Genomic DNA, 24,841 nt, shown 5'->3' with positions numbered 1-24,841 from the left:
TCTGAATTAATATAGCATTACTATATCCAAAGATAACAAAAAAGTAAAATATAGAGAAGTCAAAATGTTCATTTTTAATTATTTATACCCGTTAATCGTAGAGTAAAAGGGTTATTGTAATCGATGAAAAGTGTGCAACAGGTCGAAGGAAACTTTTCCGGCCCTATAAATTATATAAAGTATATATTCTTGATCAGGATCAATTGCCGAGTCGATCTAGCCATGTCCGTTGGTCTGTCCGTCTGTATGAACGTCAAGATCTCGGAAACTATAAAAATGGGGTTTTGGATTTGGCATGCAGATTCTAGTACTTCCTACACTATTTCTATTTCAAAACGGAGTCACGCCCACTCTTAAACCCACAACTCACAAAGCACGTAACACGTCTATCACGTCACTCTGACACATGTTAGACCTAAGCTGTTGTACTCTGTGCGTGTGTTTTGGTCATATTTATCGGTATACCCAGAAAAAAGTAGAACGAATAATTTTAGTACGGACGAACTTGAAAATCGGCTGAATAATTCTTAAAATTTTTAGGACGAACGTGTACAGAATAAGTACGTCTCCTACTTGATAATAATATTAAAAAAAAATTTTTTTAATACACAGAGAAAATATATTTTATAGCTTTAATTCTGACTATAATGTCTGTAAATAATAACAGAATTATAAAAAAAAAACATTTAAATCTATAAATTAAACTATATAAATACACATCAGTGTTATCGGTCGATATCTTCTTTTCGGCTAGTCGATCGCAAAGCTGCCTTACTTTAAAAACGTGAATTGGAAGTAAGAGATCCGCGTCGCGGCGTAAAAACAATGGAAAGAGAATCGCCCAAAAAGCTGGAGGACGCGTTGGAAGAAATGGGAATGCAGGGTGTGCTGCCGTACCTGCAGGGTAAGTAATAGTGAAACAACAAACTATAAGAAAATGTGGTAACATAAAGGGGAAGTGATGTCGTCAATAAAATTAAAATTCGCGTGAATTACGTTACCTTACCAATTAAAGTAAAAACAAACAAATATTAAAATATTCAATAAAACGGAGTAGTCGTTAATAAAATTAAAATTCGCGCGAATTACATTTTCGTTCATGTGTTTATGTGCCTCTTTCCTGATTCCGAAAAAGACAAAGAGAAATGGAAAGAAAAAAGCAAGGGTAAAACGTTCGCACGCACACATAAATAAAAAAAAATAAAATTCAATAAAAACTAGTAAAAATTAGAATTGGAGTTTATAAAAAATAAATAAAAAGGCTGACTGCGTGCAGTTTTCCCTAGAAATTCCTGTGAAATTCCCGGGGATTTTTATTAGGATTTTCGGAGGAATTCATTGCAATTTTTCCCCCGGAATTCCTAGGGACTTTTTAGTATTTTCCTCAGGCATTCCTTTCGAATTTGCCTACTGATTAAGTTCCATATTCCTAAGAGATTCCGGGGGGAATTCGATTAAAAAGTCCCACGGATTTATTTCGAAATTCCTCAGGAATTACCGAGGAATTCCGGAGCAATTCCTTCTGGATTTCTCCTAATCTTCGAATTACTCGCCGGGAAGGCCTGCTTCATACAAATTCATTTCCGTTTTGTATGGAGAGTTCCCCGGGATTCTTAAGGAATTCTTGGCGGCGCCCGGGGGGATTACTTCGGGAATCTTTAGGGATGGGAACTGCAGGGGGCACATACATACATACATATGTATGTATATATGTGAACGAGCGATCTCAATGAAACTTAAATTGTAGTTCTGAAATATTGAACCAATACTATATTAAACAAAATAAAATAAAAAATAAAAATTAACAAAGTTAAATTTTTTTATATATATTATTTCATATTTTCTAAGCATTATTTTTAAAAGTCTGTTTATCGTACTAAGACATGTTAATTATTAAGTAATTGTTTTTATTTAAAGGACTTTTATTTTATCGAACGTGAAAAGTACAAGAATTCGGGAGGAAAGCTGTACCCGAAGTACAATAACAAGCGACATCAACTAAACAAAGAGAATTCCTCCGAGACAAGAAGGGAAAGGAACGCAAGAGTAGGCAGTAGCAGTACTGACAACGAAAGTGAACATCATGGTACAGAAGTTGATGAAGGAGTTGCCAAATCTTTGAAAGCAATTTTAAAGAGAGACTGTTCAGATTGAAAAGACGTTTGCGAGAAGTGGCAACAAACTTTTCATATTCGTCAAAAGGACCTGAACCAATTAAGTGCTGCTGATTTTGTTAAGTCTTAGCCAAGACTTGGCCATGCTCAAGCACCCGAATTAGTAAGTTATTCTTTATGTGTAATAAAACTATTGAATATATATAATTAATGTATATACAAACTCCAGGAACACACCAGCCCGATTTGCCAAATAGTAAATCACTTTAATTGTCTTTTTAGTTAATTTTTATTTCACAACCGCACGCTCTCATTGTCTTCAAGTAAGTGGCAAGGGTACGCATGTGCATACAAAAGGAAACAAAAACGTTCTTTGAAAGAGAGGGAGAGAACAAAGAGAGGAGAGGGCTTTGCCTCTCTCTGAGATCTTCATTGTTCATCCCCTTCCCACACACACACCATGTGTATATGTATAAGTGTGACTTTTGGTATTCTCAACACGCCACCTCAAAAGTACCACTGATACAATTTAAGGAATAACAAAAGATAATTTTCTGACGAGTTTGTGCATTTTCAAATGGATGTAATATTTTTTTTTTTTTTTTTTTTTTTTTGGGGACTCTTTTTTTTTTTTTCTGATCCAGCATTTGCTGCAAAGAATTGGGGAAACCCAGTAAAACCCAATCAGATCATTCAAAAACATAAATTAACAAGATTCGCTTATATAAACAGTAATGGTTAGACTAGAAATTATTTTGGTTTGATTATTGTTAAATATATATATATATTCCAAGAGATCCAGTTTGGCTTGGTTTAAAGGTGAATTATAAATTAGCAAAAACTCCATATAAAGGTTCAGGGTGAAGGTCCAGTTAGCCCCATTTGGTCTCGCAGTGCAGTGAACCTAGCTGTTGGTAGTGGCTTCGTTAAAATATCAGCCAATTGGAAATCTGTGGAAATATACTTGACACAGATTAGTTTGTTTTCAATTTGTTCCCTGGTAAAATGATATTTGATATCTATGTGCTTAGATCTCTTGTGGCAAGTAGGATTATTGGCTATACTAATACAACCTTGGTTGTCTTCAAAAATATCTATTGGGCCAGTTAATTTTAATTTAATTTCATTTATTAATGACTTTAGCCATAATGCTTCTCTAACACCTTCAAATAAGGCCATATATTCGGCTTCGGTAGATGAAGCAGCAACTGATTTTTGTTTCATAGTACTCCAGGATATTGAACAATTTCCAAACATTTTAAATATATATCCTGTAGTACTTCTCCTATCAGTCTCATTTCCAGCCCAATCAGAATCGACATACCCTATAAGAATATTATCCACTTTAAGATTCCTTTTGAACGATAACTTTAAGTCAACAGTTCCTTTTAGGTATCTTAAAACTCGTTTAAGACATTGCCATAATTCTTTGTTATTATTATTAGTATACCGGCTTAAGATACTAATTGATGTACTCAAATCCGGACGTGTACACAACATTATGTACATTAAACAGCCAATTAAATTCCTACATGGTGCTTCACATGATTCTTCAGCTTGCAAGTCCTCATAATTTAGTTTGCTTGGAAGAGGGGTACTAACTGGATTGCAATCTTCCATATTGAATTTCTTTAAGACATTTTTAATATATGCAGATTGACTGAGACAAATTTGATCATCTTTTCGATCAATTTTTATACCAAGGAAATGTCGTATTTCACATAAGTCAGTCATTTGAAACGTACTTGAAAGATAAGTTTTAAATTTAGACATACTTTCGGAATTACTGGTGGCAATTACCACATCGTCAACGTATAATAATATATATATATTTTTACTTATATCTCCCTTATTTAAAATATATATACATCGGTCTACTTCTAGATTCTGAAATCCAAATTGTTTAAGTGCACTTTCAAAAACCTCAAACCAGCATCGCGCAGCTTGCTTAAGGCCATAAATAGCTTTATTTAGTTTACATACTTTATTTCCATCATACTGGTTTAAACCTTTTGGAACCTTCATATAAATTTCATCCTTTAAAGTTCCATTTAAAAATGCTGTTTTTACATCCATATGATGAATCAGTAAATTATATTGATTAGAAAATGCTAAAAGAAATCTGAAACTAGAAATTCGTGCAACAGGTGCAAAGGTCTCGTCATAATCTATCATATATTCTTGGGTAAAGCCCCTTGCTACCAGTCTTGCCTTATATTTTAGAAAATTACCATTTTCGTCTTGCTTTAAACTAAAAACCCACTTGCAATCTACTATGTTTTTATCCATAGGCCTTTGCACTAAGCACCATGTATTATTTACAAAATGAGAATTTAGTTCATCTTGAATGGCTTCCTCCCACAAGGTTCTGTCATCGCGAAATTTAATTTCCTCATATGTATTGGGAATATCACTTAAACACAATTGGGTATTCATAAGACATTTTTCTAAAAATCTATATGATAATTTTGGTTTATCTTTATTTCTCTCACTGCGTCTGACTTGTTGATTTTCATTTTCTTGTATATTATCACCAGTTCCAACTACTGGATCGGTATTCTCGAGACAAGTGGAATTTTCATTTGAGTTTTCACCAGACTTTGAATCCATTGATTCATTCATTTCCTGTGATGGAAAAACTAACTCTTCATTCTCTCCAATTTGAGAATCATGACTTCTGCTAACATCATTATGTTTTACCACAGAGTCATTTTCATTTAAAGTCATAGATTTTATGCTTTTTTTTTTCGTCCACCACTACATCTCTAGCTATCACAAATTTTCTCGATTCCTCATTCCACAATTTATAGCCATTTGGCTCATACCCGACGAGTATAGTCTTGATCGATTTGTCATCAAATTTTCGCTTATGCACTTTATTTAGTGCGTATACAGTCGATCCAAATATTTTTAAATATTTTAATATTGGCTTCTTTTTATGCCACATCTCATATGGTGTTTTTCTTATATTTCCCAAAGCTCTACTTGGGGACCTATTAACTAAATAAGTTGCTGTTAAAACAGCTTCACCCCAAAAACTTTTATTAAGTTTAGTACAGTTAATCATAGAGCGAGCTTTTTCGGTGATTGTCCTAATCATCCGCTCTGCAACACCATTCAATTGTGGGGTATGAGGAACCGTTAAGTGATAGCTGATACCTTTTTCGACACAAAATTCACGCATTTCATTAGAGAGGTATTCCCTGCCATTATCAATATATAGATTTACCATTTTTAAGTTTAAATGAGCCTCACTTTTTGCCACAAAGTCTTTGAATACAAAAAACATGTCTGATTTATAAGTTATTAGATATGTCACACAGTAATGTGTAAACTGATCAATAAATACTACATAGTAGTTTTTATTATCAATAGTTGAGGGCGTAATCGGACCACATACATCAGAATGAACTACGAACAATGGGCGGTCAATATTTTCTTTGTTTTTAGATTTTTCAAATTTTAGCCTAGATTGTTTTCCGTTAATACATGCCTCACATAATTCATTTCTATTTAGCTGTACGTTTTTTATAAGTTCAATATCTTCAAACAAGCTGTTTCGTTTAATTTCTAAGAATTTTCCTACACTAATATGACCTAACCTTTCATGCCACAAGCGATATTCTGCATCATTTAAAATTTTGGATGTATATACTTTACTATTTAAATAAAATTTCACAATCGGTACATTATATTTACATATCCCTTCAAATGCCAAGTTACCATTTTTGATTACTTTTATTCCATCCGGATTGAATTCGACGGACATTCCAGCATCTAGCATCTTCTTCACGGATAGTAAATTGTGCGGGATTTCCTTGCAGTACAGCACGTTTTGTAATGTAATGTTTTTTCCAGAACTGTTAAGGCTAACTAGTCCTTTCGCAGTAGCATACACAAATTCTCCACGCTTTGCAATCTCAATCGCCACACTTGGATTTATGTCGTTTACTATGTGATCTGACGCCCCTGAATCTAATATAAAATCTACGCCATCTATCTTTTCACTGGAATTAGCTAATTTCATCATAAATGCAAACGAGCGTTCTGGCTGCGTTGCTGTTGCCATCTGAGCCTGTCTCTCTCTAGCATTACTCTGGACATGAACATTCTGGTTGCCACCTGCCTGCCTTTTTAAGGAGAAACAGTCTTTCTTTATATGGCCTAATTTGCCGCAATGAAAACACTTCAACTTAGGCTTAGACTTATTCTGAAATTGTTTCTTCACAAATTTTGTTATTTTGTTTTTGTATGTGTTATCCCTAGGCTCTCGATTGCCTATAGCCTGCAACACTTTTGCACTTGTGTCCTTGCCAGCACCTTTTAGTTTAATTTCGTGATCTAGAAGCCGAGTCTTTACAAAGGCTAATGTTAAATTGCTCTCAGACAGAGTTTCTATCGCTGTTATTACCCCATCATAGCTAGTTGGAAGTGTTAGAAGCAAATGGGACACTTTGTCCATTTCATCTATCTTGGCTCCCGCCGCAACTAACTCAGTAACCAAATCATCAAATAAACGAAAGTGGTTTACTAGCGGAGTATCACCCTTCAATTTTAAAGACAATAGTTGTTTGCGTAATGAAAGTTGAGATGCCAGACTTTTACGCTCGTAAATAGTATCCAAGTTTTTAAAAATTTCCTTAGCCGAGTTCCCATTGTTGGCAAACACTAAAAAAGAGTCACTCAAGTATTCAATTATAAGACTCTTTGCATTTCTCTCTGCTCGCTTCACTTCCTCACTTTCCTTATCACTTGGTTCCTCATCAATTACTTTTATCAAATCGTTTTCCTCTAACAAAGCCCTGACTCTAAATTTCCATATGGAATACTTTTCCCCGTTAAAAGGTGTTATATTTCTCTTTCCCTTTTCCATCTTCCGAGAATAACTGTTCTTCTTTTCGGTTGCTATGCGCTTCTCAGAATTTTTTTGTTGCTGGTCTGCTCTAACACTCGCACTGAAAAATGAAAAATGTGCGCCAATTTGGTGCGTCGTTATACATATATGTATATGTACGTTGTTCACTTATAAGCACAAATTTCAATAGTAATTATTTTGTTTAGACTTGATTTAAGTTTTAATTTGTTTCACTTTTTTTTTATTTCACTTTTATTATTCGGTAACAATTAAAGCATTTTTCTATAGCACTTAGCTGCAAATTGTGACTGGGCCCATAACCTATTGAATATTATTATTATTATTATTAAAGATAGAGAAGTTTACAAAACTAGACTAACTTAGTTGGTAAAGCGCTGGCAGCAAGGCCTTCGGCTTTTAAGGTTAACGATATTAGGTCTATTTAATTACATGTTGTTCGTTGCATTTAGGCTATTTAGTTGGTAAATTTTATTTATGTACATTTTGTGTATTTTTAAATTTTGTGGTATAGGTTTGAAGTTTTTAAGAAAATTAGGATTTTTTCTAAGTTATCAGGGTTGAGTTCGCTAAGGAGATTTAGTGGGTTTGCATTTTTGAAGATAGATAGTTTAGTAGGGAGGAGTGATGAGCATGAGTTTAATAGGTGGGGTATGGTATTGTCGCCTTGGCAGAAGGGGCAGGGTGAGGTTTGGTTTTGATTAAAGTAGTGCTCGTGTGTTAGTTTTGTGTGGCCTAGTCTAAGGCGTGTTATTTTAATTTGATCGAGTCTGCTCGATTTGGGATGGAAGGCTCTGCAATAATTGTCGATGTTTGACTTGTCTTTGTTAATGTTTTTGTACCATTGATTGCAGTGTTCTATGTTTAGTTTGTTTCTTGTTAGGAATTCTAGTTTTAGGTGTCTGTTTATGTCTGTTAAGTTAATGTTTGGGGTGTAAATAAGGGGCATGTTGCTTGTCGATTTGGCTGTTTGGTCGGCTAGCTCGTTGCCTGCTATGCCTACATGACCAGGGATCCACAATATTTTAATTTTTGGGGCTAGTTTTGTAAGAATTGATCTGATTTTGTTGGAGTAAAAATTGTTGTTGTTTGGGTTTCTTATGGCGTCAATTGCTGAGAGAGAGTCAGAGCAGATCATGAACTTTCCCCTTGTGTTTTTGATTTGGTCGATTGCTACTAATATTTCTATTATTTCTGCGGAGAGTACTGATGAGTATGGGGGTAGGATACCATATTTAATAATATAAGTATCTGTTGTGATTGCATATGATATAGTGGAGTTCATTTTTGATCCGTCCGTAAATATGAATTTGTGTGTTTTATGGCTGTCTTTGGTGTGTTCGTATAGTTTCCTGTATGTATCTGGTGGTGTGGTTTGTTTCTTGTGCGCTCTAAATGTTGTGTCTATGAGGTTTGGGAGATCCCAAGGTGGCTGGTATTTGTGTAGTTTAACTGGTTCGTACGGTAGGTTTAGTGCTTGACAAAGGTTTATTGTGCGGTCTATGGTTGATGGGTTCTTTTTTGATTTTCTTTGTTTGACAAGTTTGTGTATTGGTGTATCTTTCGAGAAAATAAGGTTTTTTGTAAGTTTGGCTGTTTGAAGGTCTCGTTTTTGCTCTAATGGGAGGATGTTGGCTTCGTATAGTAAGTTATTTATGGGCGTGGTTCGGTAGGCGCCAAGGGCTAGACGAATTGCAGTGTTAAAGGGTGTTTTTAATTTGTTTAGCACGCTTTTCGGAGCCTGTCCGTATAAGAACAGGCCATATTCCATTTTTGCTATGACTGTTGCTTTCGCGACGTGGAGTAGTGTTTGTGTGTTACAATTGAATTTGAGGTTGGAGAGGCATTTTATAATGTTCAATTTTTGGTGTAGTGATGGAAGAAGTGATTTTATGTGTGTGTCCCATTTGTATTTACTGTTTATGGTTATCCCTAAGATTTTGAGTGCAGGTACTTGTTGTATTGGTGTGTTGCTACAGCTTATGGTGCTAGTGCAATTGTGTTTTTTGCAAATATGGAGGTGTTGGCATTTAGCTAAGGATAGAGATGCTCCTGAGTATGAGCACCAGCTGCTTATGTCATGTAATAAATTGTCTAGGTTGAAATTAAGGTTTTTGTTGTTTTTGAAATTTATTATCAGGAAAAAATCATCGGCGTATGCGCTAAATTTAATTTCTCTGTGTAAAGATATTACGTTTGAGAGCTTATTGTATGCGATGAGAAATAGGATTACCGATATAGGTGATCCTTGTGGGATACCATTGGATAATGGGAGTGAATTAGACAAGTGCGGACCGACTCTGACAATTATTTTTCGTTTGAGCATGAAATTTTTTACATAATTGATTATTTTTGGGCCTGTTTTCCATTCCTGGAGTTGATCAATTATAGTGTGCACACCTACTCGATCAAAGGCTCTTGAAAAGTCCAGAGTGACGAGGGAGGTGTGCCTCTTCGACTTCGTTATAAGATGGTCTACGTATAGGAGACTATCCGAAGTCGATTTGCCTTTTTTAAAGCCGAATTGGTTTGTATTTAAAAGTTGGTTGTGGGTCACAAACCACCATAGTCTTTTCGCTATGATTTTGTCTAGTGTTTTTGCTAGACAGCAGTTGAGGGAAATGGGTCTGTATGACGAGATGTTCGTTTTGTCAGTTTTTGGTTTAAGAATCGGTATGACTAAGCTTATTTTGTAGGCTTGAGGTATGTGGCTGTCGAAAATTTGGTTAAAGAGGTTTTTTATTCTGTTTTTTGTGGTAAGAGAGCTGTTGCGAATCATTTCGTAAGAAATTCTGTTTAATCCTGGAGTGGATCCTCTAAGTGTTTGTAGTGCTGTAATTAGTTCAAGGTGAGTTATGTTTTCATCGATAGTTTTGGCTGTTGTGGTCGGTGTATAGTTGGTTGTGTTGATTTTATATTTGTTATTACGGAATTCGTCTGAGAAGTTTAGGTCGCTTGAGAGCTCTGAGAAGTGTTGCGAGAAGGAGTTGGCTATTTCGAGAGTATCTGTTGTTGTTGTGTCGTTTTTGGGATTAAGTATGGCGTGAATTTGTTTGCTTGGGTTAAGACCGCAGAAGCGCCTTATGTTGCTCCATATTTTGGATGAAGGAGTTTCTGGTTGAATGGTGGATGTAAAGGAGATGGAAGCTTCGCTTTTTCTTTTTTTAATTTCAAACCTGTACTTGGCGTTTAAGCGTCTGTAGTTTATAACATTTGTAAGGTTAATGTTGCGATTAAGTGCTTTCCAAGCTAATTGTTTTTCTTTTTTAAACTGTGCTAGTCTTTTGTTCCACCAGGGAACCTTGTAGGGCTTTGTGTTTACTGAGGTTTGTGGGATGGAAATGTTTGCGCTATGTAATATAATTTTGTTAAGTTGTGCGGCTTCTTTGTTGACGTTTAGTGAAGTGGGGAATAATTCGTTATTATTGTGTGTGAGAGTCTCGTATTGCTCCCAGTTGGCTTTTTTTAATATAAAAAATGGTTTTGAAAATTTGTTAATCGTGTTTGGAGGGAATATAGAGATAACTATCGGAAAATGGTCGCTGCCGTGGAGATCATGAAGTATTTCCCACTTGGCGTGTGGGGCAAGTGTTGCTGAGCAAAGAGAAAGGTCGATATGCGTGTATGTGTTGTGTGTTGAGAAGTGTGTGGGGGATTTGTCATTTAGTAAGATTAGCTGTGTGTTGTCAATAAATTGTTGTATTGTTTTTCCTCGAGAATTAGTTTTCGGGGAACCCCAGGCAGGGTGCCATCCGTTAAAGTCTCCTAGAATTAGTGATGGTGTTTGGTTGTTGTACAAAGTGTCTTCAAGCATTTGGTTTGTGACGGTTCTGTTTGGGGCAATGTATGTTGTCTTTATGTGCATGTTCTTCTTAGATTTTATGTGTATTGCTAGAGCTTCAAGGTCGTTTGGAATGTTTACTATTGAATATTGAATTGATTTGTGTATTAATAGCGCTACGCCTCCAAATCTATTGGTGGCTATGTTTGTTAGTAGTGTGTAATTTTTTGGAGTTGGAATATTTTTAGTGTATTGTATGTGTGTTTCTTGAAGTGTAATGATATGCGGGGAGTATTTTTTAATCAGGATTAGGAGATTATTATAGTTGTTTGAATATCCTTGGATATTCCATTGAATTAAAATTAGTGACATTCTAGTAGTGTAAGAAGTTCTAAGGTTGAACCTTAAAGTAGGGGAGATCTGTGGTTTTTAAACCGATTCGCTGTCGCTGTTAGTGGTATGTTTGTTTTTGTTAGAGGACTTGGCTTTTGATTTAGTTGGTTTAAAGTTAGTACATAGAGGGTTTGACTTATCTTTAGGGAAGAGTTTTAGTTTAAGGTCCTTTGTGAGTTGAGATCCGTATGCGGTTGTTATTTTGGTGGGGTTCATGTTGTCCGTTTCCATGTCTTCGGTGTCGTCTTGGTCGTGTTGGTTGTGGTTTTGGAGAGTTTTTTTCGGTGCCGGTGTTGTTTTGATTGATGCAGATGAGGTTGGTGTGTTTGCTTGGTTGTGATCGCAGGATGTGGATGTAGTTTGTGCATTTGAAGATGTTGATGTGAGTGTATTTGGGGATCGGGTTCCTATTGTGGTTGTGGTGTTTGTAAGTGTGTTTGCATAAGAGTTTCTTGTTTTGTATCCGTGTCGCTCAAAGTATATACCCAGAGCAGTTCTATGATCGACTTTTTCGGTGGTTTTTATGGCAGTGAGTTCTTGTTGTTTAAGGAATGTGGGGCATTTGCGGTCCAAAGGGCTGTGTTGTGAGTCAATTTCCGGATTGTTTGCGCAATTTAGGCATTTTTTGTCGTTTTTTGCAAAGTTCTCCTTCGCTGGTGTGTTTTTCATCTGAGCAGTTTAAACATTTTTCGGTGCTCTTGCATATGGGTGCAGGGTGTCCGAAGCGGAGGCACTTTCTGCAACGCATTGGGAGAGGGATGTAGTTGCGTACGCGAACGGATTCATACCCGACTCGCAGTATTTCAGGGAGTTGATGGGTTTCAAACGTAATTATTATGAGTCCGGTTTCTGTTAGGTTGTTGTTGTTGTTGGTGTTGTTGTTGGTGTTGTTGTTGGTGTTGTTGTTGTTGTTGTTGGTGTTGCTGTAGTTGTTGGTGTTGGTGTTATTGTTGGTGTTTTGTCTCTTCATTATTTTTTGACTTCAATTACTTTCTGTGGTTTTAGTTCGCAGAGGATTGTTTCTTCGTCTATGTATCTAAGGTCATTACAGTAGATAACGCCTTTTGAAAAATTAAGTGTTTTGTGTTCGGTTGCTGTTATTTCCATATCTCCGATTTTGGTAAGTTTTAGTAGTTTTGTGGCTTGTGTGTTGTTTTTTGTTTTTATCAAAAGTCCGCCGTCTCTGGTTTTTTTCACAGAATCAACTCTTCCTCCGCAGGCAAAGTCCACAGATTTCTCAATGATGAAAGGTGAAACGGTTTTAAATGAGGATTCATTTTTACTTTTAATAACGATAAATTTGGGTTCTCCTAGTTGATACGATCTCGTAGTGTATTTTGCTATGTCTGGTGGCTCGTGCATGGTTGCTTGTAAAGGGCTTACGCCCGAGTGGTAAGAAATGGTGTGTTTTTTGTTTTTGTCTTTTTTTGTTTTGTTTTGTGCTTAATATTTGTTTTTCAAGTTTTGCTGATAAGCTCAATGGGTTTTTTGCAGACGCGGGATCGATGCTGTTCTAATACGACTTGTCTCTTCGGAGGTTGAAGTGGTACTGAACCTATTGAATATATATAATTAATGTATATACAAACTCCAGGAACACACCAGCCCGATTTGCCAAATAGTAAAACACTTTAATTGTCTTTTTAGTTAATTTTTATTTCACAACCGCACGCTCTCATTGTCTTCAAGTAAGTGGCAAGGGTACGCATGTGCATACAAAAGGAAACAAAAACGTTCTTTGAAAGAGAGGGAGAGAACAAAGAGAGGAGAGGGCTTTGCCTCTCTCTGAGATCTTCATTGTTCATCCCCTTCCCACACACACACCATGTGTATATGTATAAGTGTGACTTTTGGTATTCTCAACAAAAAACATTTAAAGTAAGTTATTTATTATGAGATTCAGAGATTCAGTCGTTTAAGGAATACCCAAAAAGACTAAATATCTTTTTGAAACAGTGAAATACATTTTTTACTTTGAGCAACAACAATCATGCTCAACTATATGGCTTTCTTTAAATTTTGTCTTAAAGTTGTAGAACTTTTTTTAAGCGGAATTATGGTTCTATACAAATTTGAAAGTTAATGGTAGCCACTTAATTTCTGGTAAAAAATGTTAAAATCTTTTTAAAATATAATTCGAAAGCCGAATAGTTGAACTTTTTATCCAAAGAATTCGATTACTTGTTATTGAGACGCATTTTTGGTTATTGTAGTTTTCTTTTATTTATACTATACAGGTAAATATAGATTTTAAACAGCTTTACCCAGACAAAGTCCACAATTTGGTGTGTAAATGGGACGACTTTAAACGCAAGGTTCTTCCCTTTTACGAAAAAAAAAATACAATACGATCTCAGCAAGCAAAAACTTGATCAAGCAAAGTCGGCAATAAAAGAAGGTAATTTAATTTGTTTGTTATTACAAGTAAATCGCAAGGTTCACTCAGCACTCAGATAACAAAATTCCTTAATTTTAGAAATAAGGCAATTGCCCTAATTTAAGGACAACTTACATTTAAATTTTAGCCTTCCATACTAAATTTAGGAAAACAAGATCTACAACGAAGTTTAAGGCAATTATTCCTATAATTAAGACAATTGCCTTTTTTCTGAGTCAATTAACATAACTAATTTTCTTTCATTGCAGATGCCCAAGATTTTTTGATAACAATTTTGATCAATGCCCTGCTGCCACCGTAGTGCGTTTTGAAAATGAAAAATGGAAGAAGCATAAGAAGTTAACCATAGCAGACGCGCAGGATTCAATGGTGATGCGTTTGGCTTATCTTAACGAATTAAAACCCCAAATTAACAAAAAAGTGTCGTTGCACTACACCGAGGGATCAACTCTTCAACCCTTCGTCATGGTTCACAGCTCTTCGGATGTAGATATCCAGGGTTTTTAATTTATTTCGATGAACAACTTTTTAAATTTGATTCCTTTCTTATAAGTCTGGACATTTGTTTGAAAATATTCAACGCGTATGGTCTTAAGTATCCAAAGCCTTGTGAACAAGCGGACATTGAATCAAATTTTCATTTATGAGATAGAAAACAAATGCGATAAGAAATCGTCAAATTTGTCATCGATATTAAGCTATTTGAGAAATGAAAACTAAAATGTTTGTGTGCTTTAGATGTCAAAAGTCGCTTTCAAACCCAGAGCTATTAATTTCGCTTCTTAAAATAAGCCATATATTATCTAGAAAGTCTTTAAGACTCATTTGTAAACAACAGAACTGTGAACAAGTCTTTTCTAATTTTTCACACTTTCGCCAGCACTTAGACAAAATACACAAGCCAATACCAAAGTATAGGAGAATTGCCATTTTCAATTAGAGATCACTGTTCTATGATTTCTTCCTACTCAAAGTTTGATTTTGAAAAAGCTTACTTACGCAAAAAACACGTTTCTAACGAAGTAGTATCTTTGTCAATGTTAAATTATGAAACTGAAACAATAACAAATGAAAATGATTTGACAGAATCTGGCAATACACAGTCAAAGCCCAATTTTAGTTTAAAAACATTAAAAAACAAAGTTATTCATATTTCCTTGCTACTTCACGAACTTAAGTATATGCCAAGAAGCCATGTAATCTCAATACAAAATATAATAAGTTTATTAACGTATGAAATAGCTTCTCCAATGAAGTCCATTTAAAATTTAGTTTGAACGACGAAATTAAGGACATTTTGAATTTTACTAAAGATCCGCTTAACGAAATTTGTACCGAGCACCGATTTATTGAAGCCTTAAAACGTTTATGTTTATATAAGGAACCGAAACCTGTCCAAATCGATCAAAAAATTTCTGAAATTGTTTCATGTGGAAACCCTACGTTAGGTCCAAAAATATACGATATATTTGACAATGCCAATGGCTTTTACATTTAAAAAAATTTTTTAATTTCCAAACTAATTAAATTTAACTTTAAAAAATATTAAAACAAATTTAAACACAAATGATTTCAGATTGTGGTGAGCTTTACAGAAATATTTAAAAATGTTTTGATTCGGAAACGGTTGTTCCTTTTATAATATATCTTGATGACTTTCCAATTAACAATCCGCTGGGCACCCAAACATTTTCAATTTGCGGTGTGTAATTAATTTTCCATTAATGCCACAGTACTTGTTGTCCAAATTGCAGTATATTTCAACAGCAAATCTAAAGCAGTGTGGAAACGAAGTTTCATTTTATCATTTAGTTGAGCAAATAAAAATTTTAGAAAATGGAATCATGCTAAAAGTCGACAATGAAACTTGAAAAGTTTGCTTTGTTTTGTCATTAATAGTAGGCGATAATTTGGCTGTAAATAGCATTCTCGGATTTGTTCAATCTTTTAACTCAAAACACTATAGTCGGGTATGTAAGCGAACTAAGTCTGAAATGCAGCTAGACTGCACGGAAAACAAGAAAAATCTAAGAAACGAATATACAAATGCTAAGGATATAACAGATAATGATTTTCAAGAAACTGGCATTAAAATGGATTGCGTTTTTAATAATTTAAAAACTTTTAGAGTCTCGAATATTTTCTGCTTTGATTTAATGCACGATATCCTTGAAGGAGTATGTGTTTATGATATATGTAACGTACTTTTAGCTTTAATTTAAAAAAAATAATAACTCTTGATGAAATTAATTCCAGAAAAGCATTGTTTCCATTTGGTGAAACAGAAATAGGAAATAATTCTGTTAAAATTGAGGTGCTTTTAATATTGTTAGATATTATAGTATTCTTTGTTCTGCTTTAATTTAATTATCTTTTATTTAGCTTTTTCGTTCGATTGCACCGGCCACGCTTTTTCGAATGCCTCGCTCTCTTCTTCGTGCGTCTTTTTTTAGGGATGCAAAACACATCGATACTTTTACAAACCAGGGATAGCAGACACAAAATATATCCAGGGTTGCTTACTTAGTTCTTATTACTACAATATCATGGATTTCTTCTTTAGATTGAAATACAATTTAAGTGAGTTATGCTGCCTAAGAAAGTTAGGTTGAAAACATCACTCGCAATATGTAAGTCTTTTCAGTTCTTTAAAGCCAAAACATGACTTTTTAGTTCATTATGCCACTGCAATTAAAAAATGTGAGCCGTTAAAATTTCTCCGGTGTATGCGTTTTGCGTTTTGAAGCAAAGCAAAAAGATGCAAAAATATACTTCCATAATGTCAGTTCCAGGATAAATCCTCCACATACAGTAGCTATTAAATCAGGATTAAAATTTTCAAATTTAGTTTTTGATCACCAAAGTTTCTTAGAGCCGGGTTTAACTGTATATAACAAATTAAACTCAAAAAATGCTCATAACGAACTGTTTAATAATTTGTTAAAGGAAGAGTTTTCGGACTGCAACAAATTTTTAAGGGAACTCGGTACAAAATCAATTACTACTTAGGTCTAATATTAAGTGACTTTGAGTTATTTAAAATTAATTTCTTTACTGTCTACAACAACGAAGCTTACGTTATATGCCAACAAATTGAAATTACAAACTTTGATAAACATGTTGGCGCATACGTAATTGACTCTGCTAAAGAATATTGTATTAGAAAGTTAAGTGATTTCGACACTGCTCCTTTGCATTTATATCCTGTAAGAGTATTAAATATGTATTAGCTTCTTAAGACACATTTTTCTAATGTAAGTGAAAATATACAATACAAAAGTTGTACTTTTAAATATTAAGAACTGAATCAGACATAATACTGAAATACCTTTCACTATGAAATTATATTCTTAAGTTAAAAACGTTTTGTACTTAAAAAAAGAATTATTTATTCTTCAAATAATATTGATTTCTTGAATAAAAAATGACTATATTCTTAATTAAAGAGGGTTTGGTTCTTAAAAGAAGAATGGTTTACTCTCCAAATAAGAATATTTGTTTCTTACATGAAAAATAATTCGTTCTTGAAAATGAGAGTATTCATTCTTTAACTGCGAATTTTTCGGGCTGATATTTAAAACTATTCGTACTTAAATTAAGAACTGTTCATGTTTAAACGAACGTTTTTTTTACTTAATTTGTTCACTTGCACAACTTAAACTAAGACACCTTTATACTTGCATAGAGACTTTTCGTACTCAAACCTATATCTTTCGCACTTTCTTCAAGCATTTTTGAGTACTTGGACTGATGACGTTCGTTCTTAAATGTAGAACTTCGGGATTGAATAATTCGTACTTGAATATAGTCTTTCGTTCTTGAATCAAAAAAATTCTATTTTACCCTACTTTTGACATTGTTCGTTCTTGACTATAGCGACTATAGCGTTCTTTCTTGTTGTTTGTAAGTTGCAATGGTTACCACACGCAGAAAAATGGTTAGAAAGAGCATCCAATTTTTATTGGGTGAGAAAAAATTGGATGTTATATCTATTTAAAATGAAAGATCAAAAAACGGTGATGGTTCTTTTATCAATTTAAAAATGATACCTCCGATTGGTTTTTATATCCTTTGAATTGGATAAGACTGCCAACTTTGTTGGAAATGATGACTTATACTGCTAACGTGACTTACTCGAGAGCCAGTCACGTGACATCCAGACGTAGAGAAAAATGTCCACCATATCGGTGTTGATTTTACTTGGTTCTCCTTGTAGGTTATGAGGGATTGGAAATGAAAATAAGAATTCGAATTTCGATTAATGAGTCAACTTTTTTGAAAGGCAGAAAAGAACTCGATTAATCGTAGTTGAAAATCGTATTCGACTGACTTTATTCAATCCTCGAAAATTCTGTTGAATTTATAGGTTAAGATTTACATTTTTTATGAAAATAAATTTTTTCAATTCGAGAAAATTCATCATCAATACTTAAATATACCAAAATAATATCACAAAAGTACATACAAACGATTATTTAACACGTATACGTGAAAATAAAAACAAACGGTAATTAATCATTCAAATAAAGTGTTCAATTTTTGTCAAATTTTAAGCCTACAAAAATCGATAACATTCTCGATTGATTATCGATTATTTTACAATAATCGATAATCAACTCTCGACTTTGCATTTTTCATCCCTACTCTTTTCTGTTCTTTCGGCTGCTCGCCACGCTCGCTACCACACGCTCGTTCCGGTATTGCTCGTTTTTTTGTGGTTAATTTCTAGAAAATTCTACAAGAAGAGATGGATCAAAAATGTTTGGAGTTTTTGGATTGTTCTTTTTAAAGGCAAGTTCTCTCATGCTCATTAATTGATAAAAGATTTGCGTGCTTCAGGATTACGGTCGAAAGAGTCCGAACAGGTATGTCATGAGAAATGTCCCTTTCCATTTCTATAAATTTTCATTTTTAACTTTTTTCTCTTAACAGCCAACAACTGTTCATGACGATGGAGTAAAGAGAGATGAACAGGGTGAAGTGAAGGAAGACCTGGAGTGGTTAAGACGATGCCTCGAACCCGAGGTTGAGGCTACTGAGCGGTGGAGTAGGACTTCCGATTATCGCCTCCATTCCTTAAGAGTTACTCCTACTAGAAAAAAAAATCATATACCCTAGCAGCTTTTTCAAAAATTAAATACTCTTGAATACATTAAAATTATGATTTTCTTGCGTATATGGTTTAAAGCATTGACCAGTCTATATGTTGTATGGTTAGTTTCTAAAAGCTATCCAGTGCCTTTAAAAGCCTCATCGAGGAGGAGGACTTTGTGGACTGCCGTGTAATCGTGGAGTCGCAGGCCTTCCCGTGCCACAAGGTGATGTTGGGCGTCGCCTCGGACTTCCTCAAGCGCAGTTTCATGCCCGGATTGGAGGGAACTGAGACTGGGGAACTACATCTGGAGAACGTGTCGGCAGATACTTTCAAGAAATTTCGAACCTATGTCTATACCTACAACAAGGAGACACTCGCTGGCTGCAACAACGAGTCGATCGTAAAGCTGATGGAGTGTGCCCACATGTGGATGATTCCATCGCTAAGGAAGGCCTGCGAGGAGATCGCCGTGTCGAGAATTAACCAGATGGTCCTCTCCGACCTACTGATCTACTTTGACAGTGCCCTGAAAAATTGGTGCAGCTCGCAGATTATAATCGACGAGGTTTATCAACTGGAATCGAATGCCTTCAGAGAATTCGTAACCCGTATAAAGGGCTCTATAAGCGAAAGAGTTATTTTCGATCTGGTGGAGAAGTACGTTATAATGCAAAGGCTTTTTACACAAAACCTTAGCGAGCATAAGAAATTGGAATGTCATGGAATCGCTAGCAAGGACAAAAGTAGCGAAATTGAACAGGATGCTAATGCCAACCCGCATCCGTTTCCGGTGGAGAAACTAAGCCTAACGGAAAGTAGTAGTTTCAAGTCCTTGTCAAAAAAGGATATCAATGAGGAGTATGTCAAGAGTCTTATTAGTCTAATAACCTTTACGGATATGACACATAGTGAATTCTTTGAGGGCCCCGGAAAGTCCGATCTGATCAATATGGATGATAAATTTCAATTCATGTACAAAATTGCTTGTTCTAATAATCAAGTCAGAATTGGTAGATCAGGTCGAATATCTTTTACTTATTAGGCCACAATAATGAACTCGTAATAAAATTGCAAATCGATTGCCATCCAAACCTCGACATTTTTAAATTGGGCACTTTTCGCAAAATAAAACCTGATGTAAAACCTAATAAAAAAATTAAGAAAAATATTTTCTAAAACCAATGGGAAAAGTTTGTCTAATATTTTCTAATTTCTATTTTTTTCGTATTTCTAAAAAAACTTATTTTTCCAAAATTTGTTGCGATTTGATAGCATTTTCGACCTATGTTTAGTGCAAAATAAGTTTTTCATCGAGATTCTGATTTCATAATGATAGTGGTCAAATATATACACGTACACGAAATATAAGATAACTTGATATGATTCTTGTAAGATTCAAATGTGTTCAACATTAATTGTAATTTTAAACACTTAACATAACATTAAAAACAAGTGTCCTAAAAGCCCACTCCCCTTAAAAGCAATCGTCGGTAGGGTATGCAGGCACCAACCGCTCGCAAAACATCGACAAGAGCTGATTTAGTTTGAAGTTTTCTCAACCACTGAAGATCAGTCGGTGTTTCAAGTGACACGACTGCGATGTGCCTTGTTCCCATCTCAGTGGACTGATTTCTATAAATTTGAATACATACATATACAGGGTTGCCCATATTCGACGGACCCATCTGACGACGCCATAACTTTTGACAGAGATGCCAGATCGCTTAATGACATACCGCGTTTGAAGCGTCAGTCCAAGCAGATTTTTACCATGGAACAATACACGCCACGCGAGAGTCATCGAAATGGCCGAAGATGACGATCAATTTTGGAACAAAATTATCATGTCCGATGAAGCCCATTTCACATTGAATGGGACCGTAAATAAGCGAAAAAAAAGCCACCGCGTTCGCCCGATTTGACGCCGCCTGACTTCTTCTTGTGGGGATTTTTGAAGTTAACAAGCCAAGGACCCTAGAAGAGCTCAAGGACAACATTCGTGAAGAAATAGCCGCTATTCCGGCCGAAATGTTGGCGAAAACGATGGAAAATGCTGCAAAAAGGGCACAATACGCCATCAACGCCAGAGGCGGCCATTTGAAAGATATCATATTCAAAAATTGATGTAAACAAATCTACTTGGAACAAATTAAATGATTAAAATTGCCAACCGCCAAATTTTTATTTTTTTCTTTTATTTAAAAAAAAAAAACATGGGTCCGTCGAATATGGGCAACCCTGTATGTAAAACATTTTACTGCTACCACTTATTTGAATTTGTAAACAAAAATAAAATGTATGCTGAAATATTAAAAATATATATTACAACATATAATATTCATATTTATATCATAACCAAATAGTAAATACGCCCATATTCTTAGGGTACCAAGTTTGAAAAGTGGCAAAAGACAAAATATTCTTGATGCGCCGAAATGAAATAAACGCACACATGCTCCCGTGTATAAGAATGGATGATCACGCATACATACAAAGACGAATTCAAGCGCAGGGCAGCCTTCTTCAAAAAGCGCCTCTCTGCCATAGAGTAAGAAATGTACATTTCTTACTCTATGTCTCTGCGACTGAACGACTGAACTCGTGCAATCATTGTTGCCATTTTAGCTTATTTCAAGCTAGATTTAGCATATTTTAAAATGAAATAGCTTGAAAAATACTTGAAATGCATATAGCTTAAAATCTGGCTTATTTCAAATTTCATTTAGCTAATTTCGGCTTACAAAAATTTATAACAAAAAATTTTTTGTTTTTCGATTGTATTATAATTTTTGGTAATTTTTATCGATAATTTGGACAAAAGTCATATTTTTTGTTGGTATTTTAATAATAATCGTTAGGAAGTTTCGGTCACACTGAAATTTTGCACATGTTTGTTTTGCGTTTGTTGTTGCGTAGTTTAAGAAACATGCCGAAAGTGACTTACAAGCAAAATTTCCGCGATTCGTGGTTAAATTTTGAAGAATTTAAGCAGTGGCTACGCAAAGAAGGAAATCAAAGACGAAAAATATTTTGATGAAAAATATAAAATCAGAGAAGATTGTAAAAACTTCATCAAGGCTTTAATTATTCAACTAAGGGAGATTTAAGCTTTAATTGGATTTTAATAAAATGATATGTATTAATGCAGCGTAATTTCAGACTTCCTGATAAAATTGAAGTACTAAAACAAATTGATATTTTCGCCGTTGGCAATATGCTACAAGCAAATAAAACGCCAGATAAAATTATTTCGTTGCTGGAACATTTCAAATATGAAAATATTGATGAAATAGTATCCCAATTTGGAAAAATCCACCTTATTAATTGTGAAAAAAAGGAAATAACTATAGAGTTTTGGTCAGAAGTTTTGATGTATAAGGATGCTGGCCAAAACAAAGCTTTCGAGCAACTGGCGTTATTTGCTTTGCACATTCTTTCACTGCCATGGTCGAATGCTGCGGTTGAGAGGGTATTCAGCCAAATGAACATGGTCAAAACAAAGTTGCGCAACAAAATGAATTTAAAAAGCTTGAACGCAATTTTAAGAATAAGGTTTGTTTTTGAAATTTTAAATTTTTTAAAATATACTAAGTATTTTTTTTTTATGTTATAGATATGGACTGCGACGTCATGGCAAATGTTGCCATGACTACATACTTCCAACGAAATACCTCGCTTTAGTCAGCTCATCCGCTAAATATATGGAATCGAATGATGAAGTCGATGAAATTATTTCTTTGCTCTAATAGCTATATAAATATAATATCAATAAAAGTAAAAAATCAACTATTTTAATGTTTTCCATGGTTAGCTTATTTTTAGCTTAATTTTTTTTAATTTTTAGCTCATTCTAGCTTATTTTTTTCTTCAATCTAGCTTATTTTATCTCTTAAAATCTGGCAGCACTGCGTGCAATGAGTGCGCGAGCATAAAAATGAGAATAAGAATGAGAGAGCAAAAAACCTGAACGCACACGAAGTACATGGAACTGCTGCTGTGAGCACGGGGGACCTCCGGCGATCCGTTTTTTTGTGTCGAAATGCGTTGTATGAAATGACCAGTCTATATGTTGTATGGTTAGTGGTTATATGCTGTTGACACCTGGGCTTTGCTGACAATTCCTCGCAAGATTAATTCATCTTCCAGTTCGTCATCTTATGTCATCAGGTGGCAGTTCGCACCAGCACTTCATCTTGTCATAAACTTATAGAGCCTTTGCGTTCGCTGTGCATGTGGGATATTTGCTTCAAGATATCGGTCATTTGGCAGGAACTATAGGAAAATTAAAAAAAAAATTCATATACCCTTGCAGTTTTTTCAAAAATTAAATACTCTTGAAAACATTAAAATTATGATTTTCTTGCGTATATGGTTAAAAGCATTGAAGCTAAAATGATTTGCAGCTCAATTATTCGATAGTTCCTATGACATCTATACGATATCGTTTTCCGATTTTAATAAAATTCAAAGCGTAATCCTGAACTGTCAAATTATTAATAAGTCAAAAAGAATTTTATAAAAAAATTACAAAATAGAAAAGTTACATTTTTTTAATTTTTTATGTTTCTATGGGAGTTTTATGATATAGTCGTCCGATACGGCTCGTACCTGTAATAGAAAGACAACTTTTCAGTCTGATAGCTTTAAACTGAGAGACTAATTTACGTAGAAATGGACGGACGACTTGCCGAAGTTCGCTTTCTTTCTTGTTTACCTATGTTTTTTTTTAGTTCTTCGAGATTTAGTAATGGTTTATTATTTAAGAATAACGGTTTAATTTGAATAAAATCGAACGACCATATTATATAGCTTGCCTGCACGCAGGAAAATAGTTGGAAATATACACCTGTGTATTGGATAATACAACTATTTTAAATAGGTGCTGGGGAGCGATCCAATTTGTTGGTTGGTTTATCTAGTTTTCTTGGATCCACAGGAATTGGATATATTCACCAACTTAGAGATTTAGTTGGTTCATAAAACCATCTACCAGTGATATTATATCTATTTTAATTGCTTAAACAAATTTTCAATAAGTTTTTTATTTTTTTAATAAAATACTTTTTTGACTTACGTTTATGAAAAAGATAATCAATTAGTTCAATTATTAATTTGACGACGAATCCCCTTTTTTCTAGTAGGAGTAACTCTTAAGGAATGGAGGCGATAATCGGAACTCCTACTCCACCGCTCAGTAGCCTCAACCTCGGGTTCGAGGCATCGTCTTAACCACGCCAGGTCTTCCTTCACTTCACCCTGTTCATCTCTCTTTACTCCATCGTCATGAAAAGTTGTTGGCTGTTAAGAGAAAAAAGTTAAAGTTAAAAAAGAAAATTTATAGAAATGGAAAGGGACATTTCTCATGACATACCTGTTCGGACTCTTTCGACCGTAATCCTGAAGCACGCAAATCTTTTATCAATTAATGAGCATGAGAGAACTTGCCTTTAAAAAGAACAATCCAAAAACTCCAAACATTTTTGATCCATCTCTTCTTGTAGAATTTTCTAGAAATTAACCACAAAAAAACGAGCAATACCGGAACGAGCGTGTGGTAGCGAGCGTGGCGAGAGCAATAAACCCGAACGCACACGAAGTGCATGGACCTGCTGCTGTGAGCACGGGGGACCTCCCGCGATCCGTTTTTTGTGTCCAAATGCGTTGTATGAAATGACCAGTCTATATATTGTATGGTTAGTGGTTGTATGAAATGACCAGTCTATATGTTGTATGGTTAGTGTTATAACTTAACAGTGTTTTTAAAGTCGTGTTCATAGAATACGGTCATATAAAATATCAATATCACCGAGCGAGTGGTACTGTGCGGACGCTAAGCAGCAATAAAACCTACATGAACTACTCGAAAAGCATACCCTTCAAAAACTTCAGCGTACGTGCGCCTATCTGGGTTCTTGTATCTTATTGCGTTTATAGTTTTCGATCGTATGGTCTTGCAAAGTTAGTTTTTACTGCTGATAATAAATTGTTAATTTCAAATTATGGCCAGAAAGTTGGTGAATTGCTGCGGAAATTATACAAATCGGACTCTTTATTTGGATCTAGGGGGCCTAAGAAATATATTGGCTGACATCTTGGTTTACTGGATTGTTTTGAGGAACACACGGCTGTTGTCGCGGTCACTTTTTGGCACTTGATGTACGATGACTTGTAAGAATTTGGGGTGGCG

At 34.8% G+C, this 24,841-nt stretch overlaps 1 protein-coding gene and 1 long non-coding RNA gene across 2 annotated transcripts; both read left to right on the top strand.

Annotated features, from left to right (window-relative positions):
- The first annotated feature begins 18,880 nt into the window (after positions 1-18,880).
- Positions 18,881-19,696, top strand: LOC128265323 (uncharacterized). Its single transcript, XM_053001247.1, has one exon. It carries the CDS (start codon positions 18,881-18,883, stop codon positions 19,694-19,696), a length of 816 nt encoding a protein of 271 aa, XP_052857207.1.
- Positions 19,697-21,988: 2,292 nt separating this feature from the next.
- On the top strand, positions 21,989-22,443 carry LOC128265320 (uncharacterized). Its single transcript, XR_008268850.1, has 2 exons — positions 21,989-22,206; positions 22,268-22,443. It is a non-coding gene; the product is annotated as an uncharacterized LOC128265320 (long non-coding RNA).
- The last annotated feature ends 2,398 nt before the right edge of the window (positions 22,444-24,841 follow it).

The sequence above is a fragment of the Drosophila gunungcola genome, unplaced genomic scaffold (genome assembly GCF_025200985.1).
Source record: "Drosophila gunungcola strain Sukarami unplaced genomic scaffold, Dgunungcola_SK_2 000113F, whole genome shotgun sequence".
In the NCBI taxonomy this organism is placed as follows: Eukaryota; Metazoa; Arthropoda; class Insecta; order Diptera; family Drosophilidae; genus Drosophila; species Drosophila gunungcola.
The sequence above is the reverse complement of the archived record's forward strand: the minus strand, read 5'-3'. Positions and strand labels throughout refer to the sequence as shown.